This window comes from Vipera ursinii (genome assembly GCF_947247035.1).
Source record: "Vipera ursinii genome assembly, chromosome: 7".
NCBI lineage: Eukaryota > Metazoa > Chordata > Lepidosauria > Squamata > Viperidae > Vipera > Vipera ursinii.
Genome location: NC_139521.1, coordinates 52364784 through 52383582, shown reverse-complemented (window position 1 = coordinate 52383582; position 18799 = coordinate 52364784). Strand labels below are relative to the sequence as shown.

The window sequence follows — 18799 nt, the reverse complement described above, 5'->3', positions numbered from 1 at the left end:
CCTTTGGGATTACGTGGAGTTTTGCATGAATTGGCCATAAAATGTGCTCTAAACGTCATGTAAGTCACAACAATAGAAAAACACAGTCTGCTTAAAATAATACTACGCAAACATTAGTTGTTGTCATGTTTTAATTGAACATAAGATGGAAACATTCACAGTGCAGGGTGGAAAAAGTATGTGAACCCCTAGCCTAATGACTTCTCCAAGAGCTAATTGGAGCCAGGAGTGAGCCAACCTTGACTCCAATCAGTGTGATGATATTGGATGTGTTGCTGACAACTGGTCCTGCCCTTTAAAAACACACACCTCTTTTGGGTTTACTGGTCTCAAGAAGCGCTGTCTGATGTGAACCATGCCTCTCAGAAAAGAGCTCTAAGAAGACCTACGATCAAGAATTGTTGACTTGCATGAAGCTGGAAAGGGTTACAAAAGTATCTCCAAAAGCCTTGATGTTCATGTGCCCACGGTAAGACAGACTGTCTACAAATGGAGAAAGTTTAGCACTGTTGCTACTCTCCCTAGGCGTGGTCGTCCTGTAAAAATGACTGCAAGAGCACAGTGCATAATGCTTAATGAGGTAAAGAAGAATCCTAGAGTGTCAGCTAAAGACCTACAGAAATCTCTGGCACATGCTAACATTTTTTTGTTGACACATCTACAATAAGGAAAACATTAAACAAGAATGGAATACATGGGAGAACACCACGGAGGAAGCCATTGCTGTCCAAAAAAAATATTGCAGCACGTTTGAAGTTTGCAAAAGAGCACCTGGATGTTCCACAGCACTACTGGCAAAATATACTGTGGACAGATGAAACCAAAATTGAGTTGTTTGGGAAAAACACACAACACTATGTGTGGAGAAAAAAAGGCACAGCACACCAACATCAAAACCTCATCCCCACTGTAAAACATGGCGGAGGGAGCATCATGGTTTGGGGCTGCTTTGCTGCCTCAGGGCCTGGACGGATTGTTGTCATTGATGGGAAAATGAATTCCAGAGTTTATCAGGACATTTTGCAGGAAAACGTACGACCATCTGTCCGCCAACTGAAGCTCCGCAGAGGATGGGTGATGCAACAGGACAATGACCCAAAGCATACAAGTAATTCAACAAAACAATGGCTTCAACAGAACAGAATACGCCTTCTGGAGTGGCCCAGTCAGAGTCCTGACCTCAACCCGATTGAAATGATGTGGCATGACCTTAAGAGAGCGATTCACACCAGACATCCCAAGAATATTGCTACACTGAAAGAGTTTTGTGAAGAGGAGTGGTCCAAAATTACTCCAGATCGTTGTGCAGGTCTGATCTGCAACTACAGGAAACGTTTGGTTGAGGTTATTGCTGCCAAAGGAGGGTCAACCAGTTATTAAGTCCAAAAGTTCACATACTTTTTCCACCCTGCACTGTGAATGTTTCCATCTTATGTTCAATTAAAACATGACAACAGCTAATGTTTGTGTAGTATTATTTTAAGCAGACTGTGTTTTTCTATTGTTGTGACTTACATTATGTTTAGAGCGCATTTTATGGCCAATTCATGCAAAACTCCATGTAATCCCAAAGGGTTCACATACTTTTTCTTGCAACTGTATATAGTAGTTTTAGGTCTGCCAACCTGACCCTTGGCTATTTGTATGCCTCTGAAACTGAACATTCATTAAAGAATTTTAAGCAGATTTTGGGAACAGGAAAAAACAGAAAAATTGCTGGCCTCTCAACTAAAACAACTGATATCTATACTAAAGCATTTTGTGAGAAAAATAATATGAGACAACATATTTCAATTTTTTGAATTTTTATACTCCCCCCCCCCTCATAAAATCTGCAGGAACTGAATTTTTAAATAATAGAATAAAATTTCCAAGGAAAGTACCTTTGGTGGCTTAGCACAATTTTAATGCTTCAGCAACAATTAAATACAATTAATTATATTCAGTCTGGTGTGAGTTTCTTATAGAATAAGACCAAAACAAAACCTATACAATATTTTTTCCAAATAATTTTATTGTCAGAATCCATTTATATCACATTCATAAATGTATGTTTAAAACATTATTCCCCGCCCCCCCCGGATTCTGCCATCTCCCGAAGAAGGAAGAGCGGATGTGGATTCAGCCTGCCTTAGGTTATTTCAAAGACCAAGGGAAACCTTTTGAACTGGGGGAACAAGGGGAGGGTTAGGTAAGAAGGCATCTGGCCTGTGCCTGCATTTGAATCTGTAAAGGAAGAAGGCAATAACCGTAAAGATCCAAAGTTCCCTTTTTCCCACGAAAGGGATGACACAAAGTAAATGATGGGGGGCTGACCAAATGGGGTTGAGGGAAGGGGGGTTGAACCAGGAACTCTATGAAGTTTCAACCTGTAAAACAATACCAGGTCCTGTCTTGTATTTCCACAACCAAACGTCCTAGTAAAAATTTCTTTTGGACTAGAATTGACTCCAAGAGCTTTTGTTTTCCTAAGACGTGGATTGGGGTGGGTCCTGACATTTATTAAAGCTTTGAATAAAAGAATTAAAAGATAGTAGAAGCTGGGGGTGGGGAGAGAGAATTGCAGGAAAAATAAATGTATAATGAAAAATTTTCCCTCCCCTAAGAAAACAACTTCTGCTTTGTGGCAAATGTAAACAATTCTCTAATCTCCTTACCTTCTCTTAGCTAACAAATATAAAAACTCTTCATCCCATTACCCATTTCTTAATAGCAAATCAGATAAGTAACATCTTCAATTCAGCTACCAGAAAAATATCCATTTAAAGCTCTAACATTTTAACATTAATTAATGTATATAAAACTGAACATTCCGCAACTCACCTCTTAATTATAACAAAATCAATTTAAAAGTCATGAAATTATCCCAACATCATAATATAAACAAAATAAAAAAACAAGCTTAACTTTACAAAAAGGAACCATTACCCCTTTACAAAAGATAAATTCTAGTGCACACTATTCCAAATAACATCTTATCTTCAAATATACATTCATATATCCCCTCTATTGACAGATCGTCATTTCACCAGTCTAAAATAATCCCAGTATCCTAATACAGAGAAAAATCTAAAGATAAATGTATCAGCAATAAATAAATTTTGCCTTTTTTGAAACAAAAATCTCCAAATGTCCTTATTTTAACCAAAATAAAAAAAGAAAACAGTTAAATGTAAAACCAGTGCAAATACTATAAAATTAGTACCACATAAATTATAATTTAATAAATTCTCTGATGGCATTCCACGCTGGAGGTCATTAGCAGACTAGGAGTAAGAATCCACCTCCACCTGTTGTATTTAGGGTTTTAGCTCATTTAATCTCTCCCTCCCTCAGCTAAGAAATAAACATTAGAACACACACACACCCTGGGGAGTCAGATATGACGGGACAAGGGAAATCTTTACCTTTATAGAGAAATACAGTATAATGTTTGCAGGGCTAGTTTAGTAGACCCCGATGTTACTTTTTTTGCTAATTTAATTTTGAATTATTATTTGCTTTAGGTCCCAACAAGCATCAAAGTGCTGTGACCTGTTTACAGTTCAACAAGAACTTTGTAATTACCAGCTCAGATGATGGGACTGTAAAATTGTGGGACTTAAAAACGGGTGAATTTATCCGAAATCTAGTTACATTGGAAAGTGGAGGAAGTGGAGGTGTTGTATGGCGGATCAGAGCCTCCAACACAAAGCTAGTGTGTGCAGTTGGAAGCCGGAATGGGACTGAGGAAACCAAGCTGCTGGTATTGGACTTCGATGTGGATATAAAGTGAAGCTTGAAAAAATTATTTTGTCCAGAAATGCAAATGATGTTCTTGTCCTTTCTCCCCCCCCTCTACAAAAAGGAAAAAAAAAACCCTTGTCCTTGGTGGTGCAGGATGTTGGCTTGGGGCAACAGATCCTAAAGACCTACAGGCTACAAAAGAGAAGACACAAAATTGAAAACTGTAACTGACAAAAGAGGCATTTGCTTTTCTCTTTACATCAAAGACTTCACCTTGGAAAGGGCCAGCTTTGCAAAATGTGACTTTCTGTATCAAGCCAGGTGCAATTATTTCTTTTCTGTTTTCCTCTCAATGCTCACTGAGCTTTGTTGAGATGTAGAAGTTGTTACAATTCTTGTTAATCCTGTTCTTTTACTCTACCTTATTCTAGAAAGGAGATTCATATCTCTATTATCAGTTATTGTCTTTCAAACAAAACCGCATCTGGGAAAGCAGAGTCCTTTGTGTATGGAAAAGCTAAACTTACTGTGAATTGTTTTGTACAGTTTTACAGCTTTTTTTTTGCCAACCATTGCCAATGTCAATCACAGTATTAGTCTTCATTGATCTCTTTTACTATTGCCTCCATCTACGTTCTTCAATGCATAAGTTACTCTGAGGTGGCAAATTGTCCTGGATTTGAAGATTTCTCAGATGGATTTAATATATGATGCTGGTGCTAGAAGTAGGTCTTCAATTATGGGATTGTTGTCCCAGCCCTGTACTGTATTCCCAGTGGCCAAACTTATTTATGCTGCTAAATGAAAGGAAAAAAAAATATTTTTATTTTTTTCTGCTGTGACGTTTTAGTCCCAGACTGAATTCCAAATTTGCTCTAGTTTGGTTACAGAGAAGAGACTTTTTTGCCACTGAAACTTGAGCCAACTGTGCCTCTAAGAGGCTGTGAATGGAAAAGTTTCAGACAATGTAGAGTGAAGTTTGCTTGCAAGTAAAGAGAGTGTGTGCAACGCTTATTTTCTTTTTTTCTTTTTTCTTTTTCTTTTTTTTCTGGGCAAAAATTAAAATACATTCCTTAGAACAAAGCTCTTGCAGCCTGTTCTGTGGGGAAGTTTGTTTGTGAGGGCTGTGGTGAATGGAATAAACAGACACGAAACTGACAATATATTTAAAAAATATTCAAAAGTGAAAACAAAATTGCTAGTCGGTTGTAGTGTTTTACAAAATTTGAGAATAGCTGTTACAGTTGGGTGAGTAACTGACAAAGCAAAAATGCTTCAGTTTTTCTGTTAAAGTTGTCATATAAAAAAAGAATGCAATTGTCAAATTGATTTGCCTCATTCTCCAAGAGCCACAACTCAAGTTGAACTGTGAAAGTGGTTTAACACTGTATCCTAGCTGATCTTTTTTTCCCCTCCTTTTTTGGTTTATTTATAGTCTGTTTCTTTTAAAGAAATCAGATTTCAGTTTGTTAATTTTAGATATGTAACAACCTGACAGGATGGAGGAAAAACCTTTAAAGGGATTGTGTCTATGATTTGATTCACTTAGAAATTTTATTTTCTTATAAATTAAGTGCAATAAAATGTGTTTTTTCATGTTAAAAAGTCTTTCTACTAATGATTTAATAATGCAATATTCCCAAATATGGATTGAATGTAGCTTTACGAAAGCATTTATCTACTTGTGTGATAGGATAAACATACAAATTTTGAATTGACTTCAGATTTCCAGCAAAATCCTAATTTCCCTGGTTGTTAGAATCTATTGAAAAACATTTTTGATTCCATGTTTTGCAGGAATTGTAGCAACAGTTTGGTTTTATAAATATAAGTAGCCTACAGTAAGTAAAAGTAAATAAGGTATTGAATATATTCCTGCAAGAACTACACATGGACTGAACAATAAGGACTCTGCTTTTAGGCAATTAGAACAAAAATATGTCTGTAAACTGGAAAAGTAGGATATTGACAGAGCGCAAATTTGGTTCAGTATTAGTCATTGCAAAGTGATGTGTGTTGGTACAAAAAAGGCTAATTTCATAATTGATAATGTAATTGGTAATGAATAAGAAAGAAATATTAGAAGCAAAACTGGTAGGTCAATGAAAACAAAACAGTGTGCAGCTTCTGTGCAAAGAACAAATATTTTGGAGGTAAGTAGAAATGGAAATAAAACAGTTTTCATTACACATTTAACCAGATCTAGAATAGTTATTTTAAAATACTGAGCTATTAAAGAGGAAATTGCAAAAAGGCAAAATAATCAATAGATGGCATTGCTCCACTATGATACTTGGAACTTGGGGGCTTTTTGGATTAGAAAAGGGGCAGCAAGGAAAGGGACAAGAAATTTCACATGATTAGAAAATTGGTACATAGAATGCTTTTTCCCTTGATAAGTAGAATAAAACATGGGATCACTAACTAAAGCTGCATTCTGGACGATTCAAGATCGATGAAAACAACAGCTTTGCATCATACGTTTTAATAACAGCTACCAAAAGGAAGTTACAGTTCATGGAGAATAATCCTATTAATGTTTTTTGTTTATTACATATAATAAGTTGATATATTGCTTATTGCTTAAGACTCAAGGCTGTTTATAACAAATGAACAGCAAAATACACTCCACAGAATCTCTGTCAAACTAAAAACTCTCCTATCACCAAATAGGGTAAAATGTCCTACAAATTTAGTAGTCACCTAGGAAATAATGGGACATTCCTCACCATAGGAGGCAAAATATTTGGAATCTAGGGGGAACCACCAAGAAGAAGGTCTGTTGGCAGATTCCTATCCTCCACATCTCATAATGGGTGACATCCTTCAGTATTCCTTTTTTTAAATACTTAAGGTGGGCTGACCTTTACCATGAGAATGAACATCATATATTTTTTCTAGTTACTAATTATTAGAAAATTATAATAAGGAAATACTAAAATCTGTAATTCAGAAACTTGTATCAATAATATGCAGTTTAATGAAAAATAAGGACAAGGTAAAGAGTACAAAGTACATAGAAATATGAAGAATAAAGAGTTCCATAAGCTTGCCATTATTTTTTTCACTCGGGAAAATCATCATACAATATCTAGGAAGTATAATAGAATCTTATCACAAGAAGCAAATTCATGGAGATGCGGGGAAAATGTCTACAGACTTGTGGCAAATAGTTGGAATGTTGCATTAAATTAACAATTGTTAATTAAAAACTACAATATAATACTTAAAATTCTTTCAACACTTCCTACATGCATACACTCACAAGTAAATTAGTTGGAATAAATAAGGCAATTACTCGATATTGTGATATCTATGTACATGCATACAAATAGTATAAGTGGACTCAAATAATTAGAAATAATGTCTATAGACCTCACTAGGGAAAATTATTTCACCACAGTCTGATTTGTCATTTGAGCATAAAGGTATAAAGAATAGTATTTTCTTTTGTTCTATTAGCAGTCTTCCGGTTTTGTCATTGAAAAGAAATTTGAAACTGAATAAACAAGGGTAGAAACAAAAATCCAAATAAATGTAAGTGACTAATGCTAACAACAGGTTTTATGTATAAACACACATACAAGTTCTTGCAGAATTATTTAAGGGACAGACCTAGGCTAGATGCAGGAATTGAATGAATCTTAAGGACAGGAAAATGCATGTTAATACAGTCATTTCACTATGACTCCTACCTTCCTGATAATATCAATTTATACAGCATTTTCACTAGCCTAATGCAATTAGATACTTTATGTAAGCTTTCTTATAGTAGTTGCCCAACTATAATTTTAGGCTTTCCAAATTCCCAATAAATAGTTAAATCTTAACTGAATTTGAATCTGAAAAAGCATAAAATGTTTGATAATACTTTAGAAAAATACTGTGTGGGTGAAGGTTGTTCTCCAAGCTTGTGGGTTGGTTTCCGAACGTTTTGTTACCAGGCTAGGTAACATCTTCAGCGGCGTTTAGGGGATGTCTGTGTCAGTGCTCTTCTATTTATAAGGGCTTCAGGTGTCCCTGTGTCAAGTGAGGGTCTTGTGATGAGTCAGAGAGACTTGTGATGGGGAGGTTACTACAGGTCAGGGTTGTTGGAGGGTGTGAATTATCAGTGGGTCAGGCATGAGTCATTGGTGAGAGGCTGGTGATGGCTCATCACATGACCCTCACTTGACACACCCACAACTGAAGTCCTTATAAATAGAAGAGCACTGACACCAACATCCCCTAAACGCCGCTGAAGATGTTACCTAGCCTAGTAACAAAACGTTCGGAAACAAACCCACAAGCTCGGGGAATTAACCTTCACCCTCATCCTACACCCAAACTACAGATATTTGCCACTATTGCAAATAAATTCTGTTTCCTAGCAGGCACTGATACCAATATACTACAGCAGTATCAGGTTCCCAAAAATTACAAATACTAATCAATTTCATTGTTTAGATCAGGGGTCTTCAAGCTTGGCCCTTTTATGACTTGTGGACTTCAACTCCCAGAATTCCTCAGCTAGGCACACTAGCTGAGGAATTCTGGGAGTTGAAGTCCACAAGTCATAAAAGGGCCAAGTTTGAAGACCCCTGGTTTAGATGAATAAATATATATACAAGCTATCTGCTGGAAACTGCTACACTAAAAGTTCTAAGGTGGATTTAATTTGGGAAAATCTTAAAATTTCAAAAGTCTTTTATTCATTGTACTGCCTTTCTGGCTAAGTGTGGAGGTAAAATTGTATTTCAGTGCTATCTTCACATCTCAAAGTTGCTGTTGTTTTATTCCCAACAAACTTCTGTTTTGGCCAAAAATACAATGTGCCTTTTAAAATTCTTGAATGTGGATGTCTGCATTTAACCTGACATGTCACTTGTTGGTTTGATATTTCAGCAAGCACAGAATATATACATGGAATAAACTGACAGTTTGGAGAATGTATAACAGCTAAGCTAAAGCAGTAACTCTTGGATATGTCTATAAACAGTTAGTTGTTATCAGTCTGATATTCATTTCAGTAGTGTGATGAAGCTCAGATTTTATATTTATATTAGGTCATTGAAATATTTCAATGGCTTAATATAATTTTAAGCTTTGTGGCTTCATGATTCTTACCTTTGCATGTATTTTTTACACTGTTTTTTGAAGTATATGTTGCTAATTTAAAACCACTGTTTAATGGACTGTGAACTGTGTGATATAGTTAATGGTTTATGAGATTATTTTGCTTTGACAAAAGTCAATTTTGCTATTTAAAATGAGATCGAACATATAAAAATCTTTCCTTAGGCCAGTTGCATGCAATATACAGGAATCTTTCATTTTCATAATTACCACCAAATTTCTTTGGAACAGCTTATATTCTGCAATGATACCTTTAAAATTATTAAAAATCTACTATCCCAGGTCCTTAGGAATGACAAATCTATCTGGCTGACTGTGACCAACCTTAATAATTTATTGAATCTATATGCTCATAATGTCGTTCATAATGACTCTGGGTGGCAAGAATGTAAAGGTGGAACCAGTGAAGTGAATATTTATGACTACCATTGAACTTTAGCTTCTAGTGAATTACTGATAGGATGGTAGGTAGGTAGGTAAGTAGGTAGATGAATAGATAAAAGAAAGAAAAAGGAAAGAAAAGGGAAAAAAAGTAGGAAGATTCCACCTTCAGCTATGGAAGCTCACTGAATGACTGAGTTGATCATTTCCTTCTCAGCTCAGTGGCTGTAGGGAAAAATAGGAAGAGCCCTCTGTGCATCAATGTATTCTCTTGAGTGAAAGGCAATATATAAGTCAAATAAAATCAAATTATTAATCAATTAACTAATAATTACTATAGTTTGTATCCTAACAGAGAGTCTTGAGTTTCTTCATGGTAATACTTGTCAATGAAACCTCTGGTTTATACGAAATGGTTTCTAAAGATTAAGTCCTGCCAGTTATCACCTAGATTAGTGGCCCCCAACCTTTCGGGTACCAGGGACTGGTTTCGTGGAGAGAGGTTTTTCAGTGGACCAGAGGGAGGGTGGTTTCACATGCTGCTTGCATCGTGCAGATGGAGCTTCAGTTATTTGCACAGCCCAGTTTCTGTCATGCCACAGACCGGTGCGGGTCCACAACCCAGTGGTTGGGGCCCCGTGACCTAGATCATTAATTTTTCCTTTTTGTAAGCACAGATTCTTGCTAACTTGAAGCATGTGTGTTTTTTTTTCTTTTCTATCCATTTAATTTTAACAACTATTGGACATCCTAAGTAACACAGGTAGAAAAATTGCTGGTGCTATAGTTTCAAATCTAGACAGCACACTAAAAAGCAGAGACATCACCCTGTCAACAAAAGTGCGTATAGTCAAGGCTATGGTCTTCCCAGTTGCAATGTATGGCAGTGAAAGTTGGACCATAAGAAAGGCTGAGCGCCAAAGAATTGAGGCCTTTGAACTGTGGTGCTGGAGAAGACTCCTGCGAGTCCCTTGGACCACAAGGCGATCAAACCGGTCAGTCCTAGAGGAGATCAATCCTGACTGCTCTTTAGAAGGCCAGATCCTGAAGCTAAAACTCAAGTACTTTGGCCACCTAATGAGAAGGAAGGACTCACTGGAGAAGAGCCTAATGCTGGGAAAGATCGAGGGCAATAGAAGAAGGGGACGACAGAGAATGAGGTGGCTGGATGGAGTCACTGAAGCAGTAGGCGTGAGCTTAAATGGACTCCAGAAGATGGTAGAGGACAGGAAGGCCTGGAGGAATGTTGTCCATAGGGTCGCGATGGGTCAGACACGACTTCGCAGCTAACAACAACATAGTTTCAAAGCATCCTTGATGATATTGGTTATTATTTAATTCTGAACATACAATTGGATTGCTAGATAACAATGTTTATATATGAATACCATTAGTTGTACATAGAATTCATAACACTTGGGAAGTTTGGTAAAATTAATTGCCTTCCAATAGTTAAAATAAGGAGTTATGATACACTTGATCTAGGCATAAAAAATAGCACTTCCAATTTAGGTTTTTCCAGTATCTGTTCTGATCTGGCAGCTGAACTAGGTTAATATAACTTAAATGGAAGAGTTTTAAAAAGTGTACAATAGAGAAGACGCATAAATAAGGCAATCTTTCACACTGATATTATACAAAGCTTGCTTTTTGCTTGTTTGTTTACTAATTCAGGTAATGTTTAGTTGGCAAATGTCTTGTAACTGTTTGCCAGTATGAAAGCAAAAGCAAGTGGGCTGGGGTAGGAGACAATTATGAAACTTAAAATGACTATTATTTTAAATGCAACTTAAAATGCAAATAATCGTTAAATGTGTCATGTCTGCCAAGGATTGAAAGCTTTTTTTCCCCTTCTAGATATTGGTAGTGAAGATACCAGGCAAGACATATGGTAAGGATATTGCAAAAATAAAAGTACTTTGCAAGGAAAATTAATTTCCTTTTCAAACATTGGATTTTTTTAAGTGATAGTGCCTAGAACAGACATGTCAAACTCGTGAAGTCACATGACGTCATGCAACATATCGGAGCATTTTTGCCATTGCCGGCAATGGGGTGGGCGCAGCTTTTGTATGAGGCATCCGGCCCGTGGGCCAGCAGTTTGACACCCCTGGTCTAGAAGAAAAGCCTCTGAGACTGTTATTTTATCAATTAAGCAAGAAATAGGGCCTATTCAAGTTAAATACCCTCTTTATATCCTATCTATTCAGAGCTTCAGAACCAACATTTTCAATTGGACCAGAAGCTAAGTAGCAATGATAGGTTCAAAATCACTATGTCCTTTTCTCACTGCCCTGCTATGCATTGACTGGAGTTTAGGATATATAACCCAGGTTTATTTTATAAGGTAAAACTTAAAATATAAGTATTGCTTAGAAGAAAAGTTGAAGAAAGATGATGTTACAGAGGAAAGGACAAGTTGAAAAGCTGTGGTTCTTAATCGATTCTAAGACATGGTAAAACATCAGTTCTCTATGGTTTCCTAATCCAAACTATAGCAAGCAGATCAAAGGTTTAAGTATACTATCCAGTGCCAGTTGCTCAAGTTTGAAAGAATTAGACACTGTCCAAGTTGTTAATTACAAGTCATCTTTGCAATTAACAAATATAACTAAAACAGTTTCCACAATTTCCAGGATTACTGACATCCAGCACAGCTGGGGAATAGAACAAGTTGTCAGTGTGACTTAGAAATAATGTTTAAAAACCTGTCCAATATAATCTGGTGCACGCTGAGTTTATGAATGTCTAATACACTGTGGCAGTTTATGGGGCTTCATTTTATGATATTTCTTAACTATACTGTCAATGCATTTGCAATTCACAGGAGACTTTAAGGAACATTTGAAAACCAAGAATCCGTTTTTATTATACTAAAATAGTATAATGGAATTCAAAAGATATTAACACTTAGAACACACAACCTGACAATAGATCAAATTATACACAAGAAAAATAAAGAGGCAAATCTTATTTTAACTTTTATCTTTGTGACACTTTTAATTCCATTTTAAGAACTTTTTATATTCCTTCCCCCATAATTAAATGCTTTACAATTTAACTTTCCGTATATTTGGGTCAAATACTTTTTTTAATGTTTGCATTATGGCTGTTTACAAAGGCAAAACTTTCAAAGGATTTACTTAGCATTTTTGGTCTGTTTCTCATTACTATGATCTCTAAGGCCAATTTTGTATGAATAAATAGAAAAACAGTAAATGCTAATTTATTCTTGTGGTAGAAACAGGTGTGGTAGCAAATCTAGCTTGCTGTTTCTGCTTCATTATATAAAGACATATTTATGTTTAGTAATTGGAGGGTTGATTAAAATGGCATTTGATGCAGAATCAGGAATCCAGTAAGCATAGCATATTCCTTGAGTCTTTTCTCTTTGTACCCCCAACATTCAAACTCTACAGATCTACCTCAAGTTACTACATATATTAATCTGGTTGTATATCAAAATATATTCCTTTTTTACATGGAGGTTTATTATTTCTTCTTTTCCTAAAAGCGCAAAATAAAACTAATTTAAGTGTCTGATTGATTTGCAGAACTTGCGCAATAATACAATATAGCCAATGATGCACGGAGGGAATTTCTTTTGTCTTTTCTGTCTTATTATATTCTGTTCTCTATTTAGTACCCAACTCCCTTTATTTATAACCACCCATTCAAGATGTATTTTCTGCCTCAGTGAAACACCTTCATTTAATGAGTTTTGGTGTGAGCAGCAATAACAATTAAGCCTTTGCACTATGCTTCCTAACTTTATCACTAAATGAGGATTACTCAAATTTAGGGGAAAAAATACAGACCTCAAATAGTTCTGACATTCATAGAAGAAAGGTTTTAATTAGAATTCAATATAGGCACCACTATTATATATTAATGTGACTAGGAAAGCTTGTGACTCCTATTTACTAAAAGTTAATTGCACATGATTTTCCTATTTCATGAATTTATAGTATTTCTAGTCCATAACTTCTAAAAGTAGGTCACTGGTCATATTGACAGCAAAGGAGAAAAATAAGGGGAAACACTTGGTAAAGAAAATATGGCAAAAGGAAGTTGAAAAATATTTCTCTTATTTTCCTAAAGGTAAAGGTTCCCCCACACATGCGTGCTAGTCGTTTCCGACTCTAGGGGCTGGTGCTCATCTCCGTTTCAAAGCCGAAGAGCCAGCGCTTGTCCGAGGACGTCTCCATGGTCATGTGGCTGGCATGACTAGACGCCAAAGGCGCACGGAACGCTGTTACCTTCCCACCGTAGTGGTCCCTATTTTTCTACTTGCATTTTTACGTGCTTTCGAACTGCTAGGTTGGCAGTTATTTTCCTACACTACCATAATATGCAGTGATTAACATATAAGATTAGGATTAAGGAGACCGAGTAATAAAAATTCACCAAGGACTTGGATGAGGCACAGACAGAATACTTATTGAATCTGAATCAGAAACAAAACTGGTGGGACAGCTAATATCAAGATGATATTTTAAGTACTATTATATATAAAAATAAAGGGACGCGGTGGCTCAGTGGGTTAGGACGCTGAGCCTGTCAATCAGAAGGTCGGCTGTTTGGCGGGTCGAATCCTGAGTGCCGCATAACAGAGTGAGCGCCTGTTACTCATCCCATCTTCTCCCAACCTAGCAGTTCGAAAGCATGTAAAAATGCAAGTAGAAAAATAGGGACCACTACAGTGGGAAGGTAACAGCGTTCCGTGCGCCTTTGGCGTCTAGTCATGCCAGCCACATGACCACGGAGTCGTTCTCGGACTAGCGCTGGCTCTTAGGCTTTGAAACGCAGATGAGCACCGGCCCCTAGAGTCGGAAATGACTAGCACGCATGTGCGGGGGAACCTTTACCTTTACCTATATATAAAAATATTGTACTATCACTAATGTAGAAGATTGTGCAATGATGAAAGTAGGAGCAGCTGGAGTTTGGGGGCTAGACATGAAGACACATTCTAATCTAGTCTTATAAAAGTAGAAAAGTTGATATCTGAAATAACATTCAGATCATGTTTCATAAAGATTGGCCTGTTGAAACTGCTATGCCAAAAAATAAAAGGTGGCATACATAATTTGTTTCTAATTATATCCATGTGCTATAGCATGATGCAGTGAAGATTGAAATATGAGAATTCACCAGATACAAACACATTGGCAGAATATATTTGTTTGGGGTATCCTTGGCAAGAAGCATTCATTCCCAGCGGGAGGTGGGCGGGAGGGAATGATGTATTAGGTTTAGAGTTTATAATGGGAAGAATATTAGTGAATTATTTATAAACAACATAAATTACTGTATTGTAATTCAGTAAATTACATTATTGGATGCATGGTCTATAGAATGCATGGTCAGAGACAGATCTGTTTATACACAGTTAATAGGATCATTTCTACTAAATCAGATACAGTAACTACAAATTCAGGAAAAAGATCTGTAAATGAAGCTGTTTTTAAATAATTGATAATTAAATAAAATGTTTAAATATGATTACTAACAATAAACTACTGAGAAAGTAGTTCAGTATATTGACAGAGCATTCAGACACTGACATATAATATGAAAGAATGCCAAAACAGAAGCATACTGGTCACCTCCTTCTTTGCAGTCATATGATACATGCATCCAAATGCTGGATACAAGTAGCTATGAAAAACAAATTATTTAAGTCTCCTTAACTAATTTCTCTAGCACTGAAAGAATGTAGAACTAATTTCAACACATCACAAAAGTCTGCAAGAACTGTTGGTTTTCAAAATCTCAAATGATTCATTTGAAAGATTCTATAGAGACTAGTGAAACTAAGCCAATAGAAAACTGGCTAAACTTCAAGATAGGGCAACTTAGATGGCATCCAGTAACTGGAAAACATATCTTTTAACTCTTCAAAAATGTTATATCTTCTGTTTTTATCTAACCCCTTCTTATAACATCAGTTAGTGAATATTGGCAATTATTATGCCTCACTTCTAATGTATTTTCAGCAAGCTTATTTTTTCTTAATTAGAAGAGGCTGAATGATATATCACCTTCTAACTTTATTGGGATTTTTTTAATTGTTCTCTTCAGTATGCTGATCAGTAATGAAATCAATACAGTGCTACCTTTTGAGAGCGGTATCTGTTCTTTATTATCCATTTCTAGATTAAGGACTAAGCCTGCTGAGTGAATAGCCAACATTGCAGAAAAGAATCAATATGCAGGCCTTTAATGTTGGAAAATGAAAGGGGTTTTTGAGGTAAATTGTAACTTTTTATTTTTTTGTGTGGACAAAGAACATAAATCTAGTTTCAAAATGTGTACTCCTGTAGACAAACAGATCAGAGTAGAGAATTCTCATATTTGTTGACATCAAACTATCATGTCTCATGATGAGAATTACCCAGTGAAGAATTGTTTTATGACTGATATGTTATCCTAGACTTTAGTATCTTTAGAGAACAGAATTATTATTAAAAATATTATTAAATTATTTTTGGACAACTCAGGGCAGTATCAATAGATAAAGTTCCTGTCTTCTACTTTCTCCAGAACAACCACCCAAAGTCACCCAGCTGGCTTTCATGCCTAAAGGACGCCTAGAATTTGCAGTCTCCTGGGTTCTGTCTTGTATCTTACAAATTACACTAAACTGGCTCTCATTTCACACTTGTTTTTTATTTTTTCAGTAAAGTGAAGATTAAAGCTTGGAATGAGATGAATCTGCTGACAGGTTTGAAAAAGAAGATTGGAAAGTAATCACAGAGAATAGGGATGAAATGGAAGTGGTTAACATCTTAGTGTTTGTTTTTATCCTGTCAGAAGATAAAAGGAGTCCTTCCTAAGAAGTATGAGGAGAACAGAGGGATAGAATGCAAGTGATATGGCTCTCCTAAAGAAGTCATCCTTGGACATAGTAGTATTAGACAACTTTTGTCCCGTTTCCAATCTTCCCTTTTTAGGGAAAGTTGCTGAGAGGGTAGCTGGCACATAGCTACAAAAGGCCCTGGATCAAGCAGATTTTCTGGACCTTTTTCAGGCTGGGTTCAGGCTGGGGCAGAGCCTGGTTCAATCTGTGGATAATTTGGAGGTCTCAGCATGGAGGTGGTAGAACCATTCTTGTCCTCCTAGACCTGTCAGTGAAGTTTGATACTATCAACCATGGTATCTTTCTGGACTGGCTTGGGGTTGGGTGTGAGACTCACTGTTCTATGGTGATTCTCATTCCTCTGTGGCCACGTCCAGTCAGTGTTGGTGGGAAAGGAGAAAGCCGCTAAAATATGGAGTGCCTCAGGACTCAAGCCTTTTGCCTTTCCTTTTAATATCTAAATGAAATTGCTGGGGGAGGCCATCCATCAGTATGGGGTGGGGTATTACCAGTATACTAATGATAACGTGCATGCCAATTATATATTTCTACCCTTAGCTGGTCAGGTGATCCTGTGGCAATGCTGGCCAAGTGCTTGGAGGCTGTAAGGATCTGGATGGGGAGGAATTGGCTTTGGCTTAATCCTGGCAAGGTGGAGTAGTTCTCCCCAGACCTACATGATATTTGCTCTTTGACTATGGATGGGGTGGCACTCCCCCAGACTGAGTTGGAGCATTATTTGGAGATCCTCCTAGAGTTGGTGCACAATTTGGAAATCCTCCAGCTGCTCAAGGAACAGATGACAGCCATGGCTGGGCCCAGCAGGGGGGGGGGGGAGGGAGAGACATTGCACAGATTCATCTGCTGCACCAATTGCACCATTTCCTGGACCTGGAGCTTTTATTCATGGTCATTTATGCCTTGGTCATTACCCATTTGGATTACTGCAATGGGTTCTACCTGGGGCTCCCCTTGAAGATCACCTGAAAGCTATAACTTGCTGTCAACTTCCTTGTGGGTACAATTCAAAGTGCTGATTATCACTCTACATGGCACAGGGGTAGGTTACCTAGAGGCCTGTCTTTCCATAAGGATATCTACCCATCCTACCAGATCATTCTAGGGCAAGCATGCTCCTAGTCCCCTACCTGAAACATTTCTACCCTACAGAACACTCTGCCCTCTGAAGTTCAGCAAACTTCTGCCTTCCTAGCCCTCCAAAAAACACTGAAGATCTGTTTTACCTCCCAAGTGCTAGAATAGAATGAGGTGGGTGAGAAGATTTGAGAGAGAATGTATGTCTGAAGTAACTTTGATGTCAGGTTTTTGATGTTTATGTAATTTTGTATTGTTATTTTATTATTTATATTGGTTTAATTGATGTTTGGGAACCACCCAGAGTTTGATCTAATATGGATGCATATATAAATGTTTAAATAAATTATGGATTGATAGATGTATAGTAAGAATCAATCTTGCTGCTTTAAATAATTCTAAGCCTCTCAAACCAAATGAATTATGCACCAAGGTATTGAAAGAACTAGCAGGAGTGATCTGTGGACTGCAGATTGTAATCTTCAAAATCTCCTAAAGACAGGGAAGAAGTATCTGGCAAACTATGGATGAGTTAATTTAAAGTCTGTGCTAGAAAGATAATAGAATTGATTGTCAAACAGAATGTCTGGCAGTATGTAGAAAAAATGGGGATAAATTACAAAGGGACCCATGCTGCTCAACACATTTATCAATGATCCATAGGAAGATATAGAAAGAATACATTAATTTTGCAGATGACCTCAAGTGAAGGAATTGGTTAATATCTTAGAATAAAAAAACATGAATAAAGTGGTCTGAGTAGCCTGGATATTTACTAATGACAAATATAAGGACTTGCATCTGGTAACAAAAATTCAAATACAAAAGTAATGCATGTGAGAAGTTAAGGCGGTTCCTCTTGAAACTAGCAACTACTGGATATGTCTTTAGAGTTGTAATAATGTTCTGAATGAAGTTTCTCCTCAAGAAAAAATGGCAGTCTAAAGATCACTAAAAGCCAACAACTACAGCAGAACGAAGAGCTGGCTCTTCATAATTCTCTGCACAAGGAGAGGACTTGATATTGCTCAGAAATGCTCCACATATTGGAGTTAGCAACTTGAAAAAGACACTGGGTTCTCATACAGCTTTTTCTCATCATTTTTGGAAATTGTCCTTTTTCAGCTGTTAGGGACCTTTGGATTGATATGTTTTATATCACTGGGTGCATTTCCCTTAATATTTATTGGCAGAAATATTGAATACAAGTTTAATGACTTAAAAATTGGGGGAGGGGACAAAAAGGGGTGACTTTAGAATATTTCAAATGGACTACGGTTCCAGATAAATTAGAAATAAGATTTTGGAGTTGATTATAAGAATCCCTCCCATGGGAAAATACTTTTGACTTGAATTCTTAAAAAAAAAAGACTTTTAGAAGTGGAAACTAGAAGGGAACCAAAGATTACAATTAAAGGAAAACAGCACTTAAATTTGAATTAAAAATGAAATGTTGCAAAATATTTTATCATTGGACATATTGAAGAATATTTTTGAATAATGGATCCAGATCTCTACCTCTATAGATTATGTTTAAGAGGTGCTGTGGAAGAAGAACAAGTTTTACCTGACAAGACTGAGACTGATTTGAAAGTGGGTTTAAAAATGACAGGCTACAAA

The 18799-nt window shown here is 36.6% G+C and overlaps 1 protein-coding gene across 3 annotated transcripts in view; it reads left to right on the top strand.

Moving 5' to 3' along the window:
- Window positions 1-5324, top strand: part of FBXW7 (F-box and WD repeat domain containing 7) — a 112285-nt gene extending 106961 nt beyond the window's left edge. For all 3 annotated transcript variants that reach the window (XM_083367422.1, XM_083367423.1, XM_083367424.1), the window contains one exon: window positions 3507-5324. In XM_083367422.1, coding sequence (XP_083223548.1) covers window positions 3507-3775 — 269 coding nt within the window. In that variant the 3' untranslated portion in view covers window positions 3776-5324. The remainder of the gene's footprint in view (window positions 1-3506) is intronic.
- The last annotated feature ends 13475 nt before the right edge of the window (window positions 5325-18799 follow it).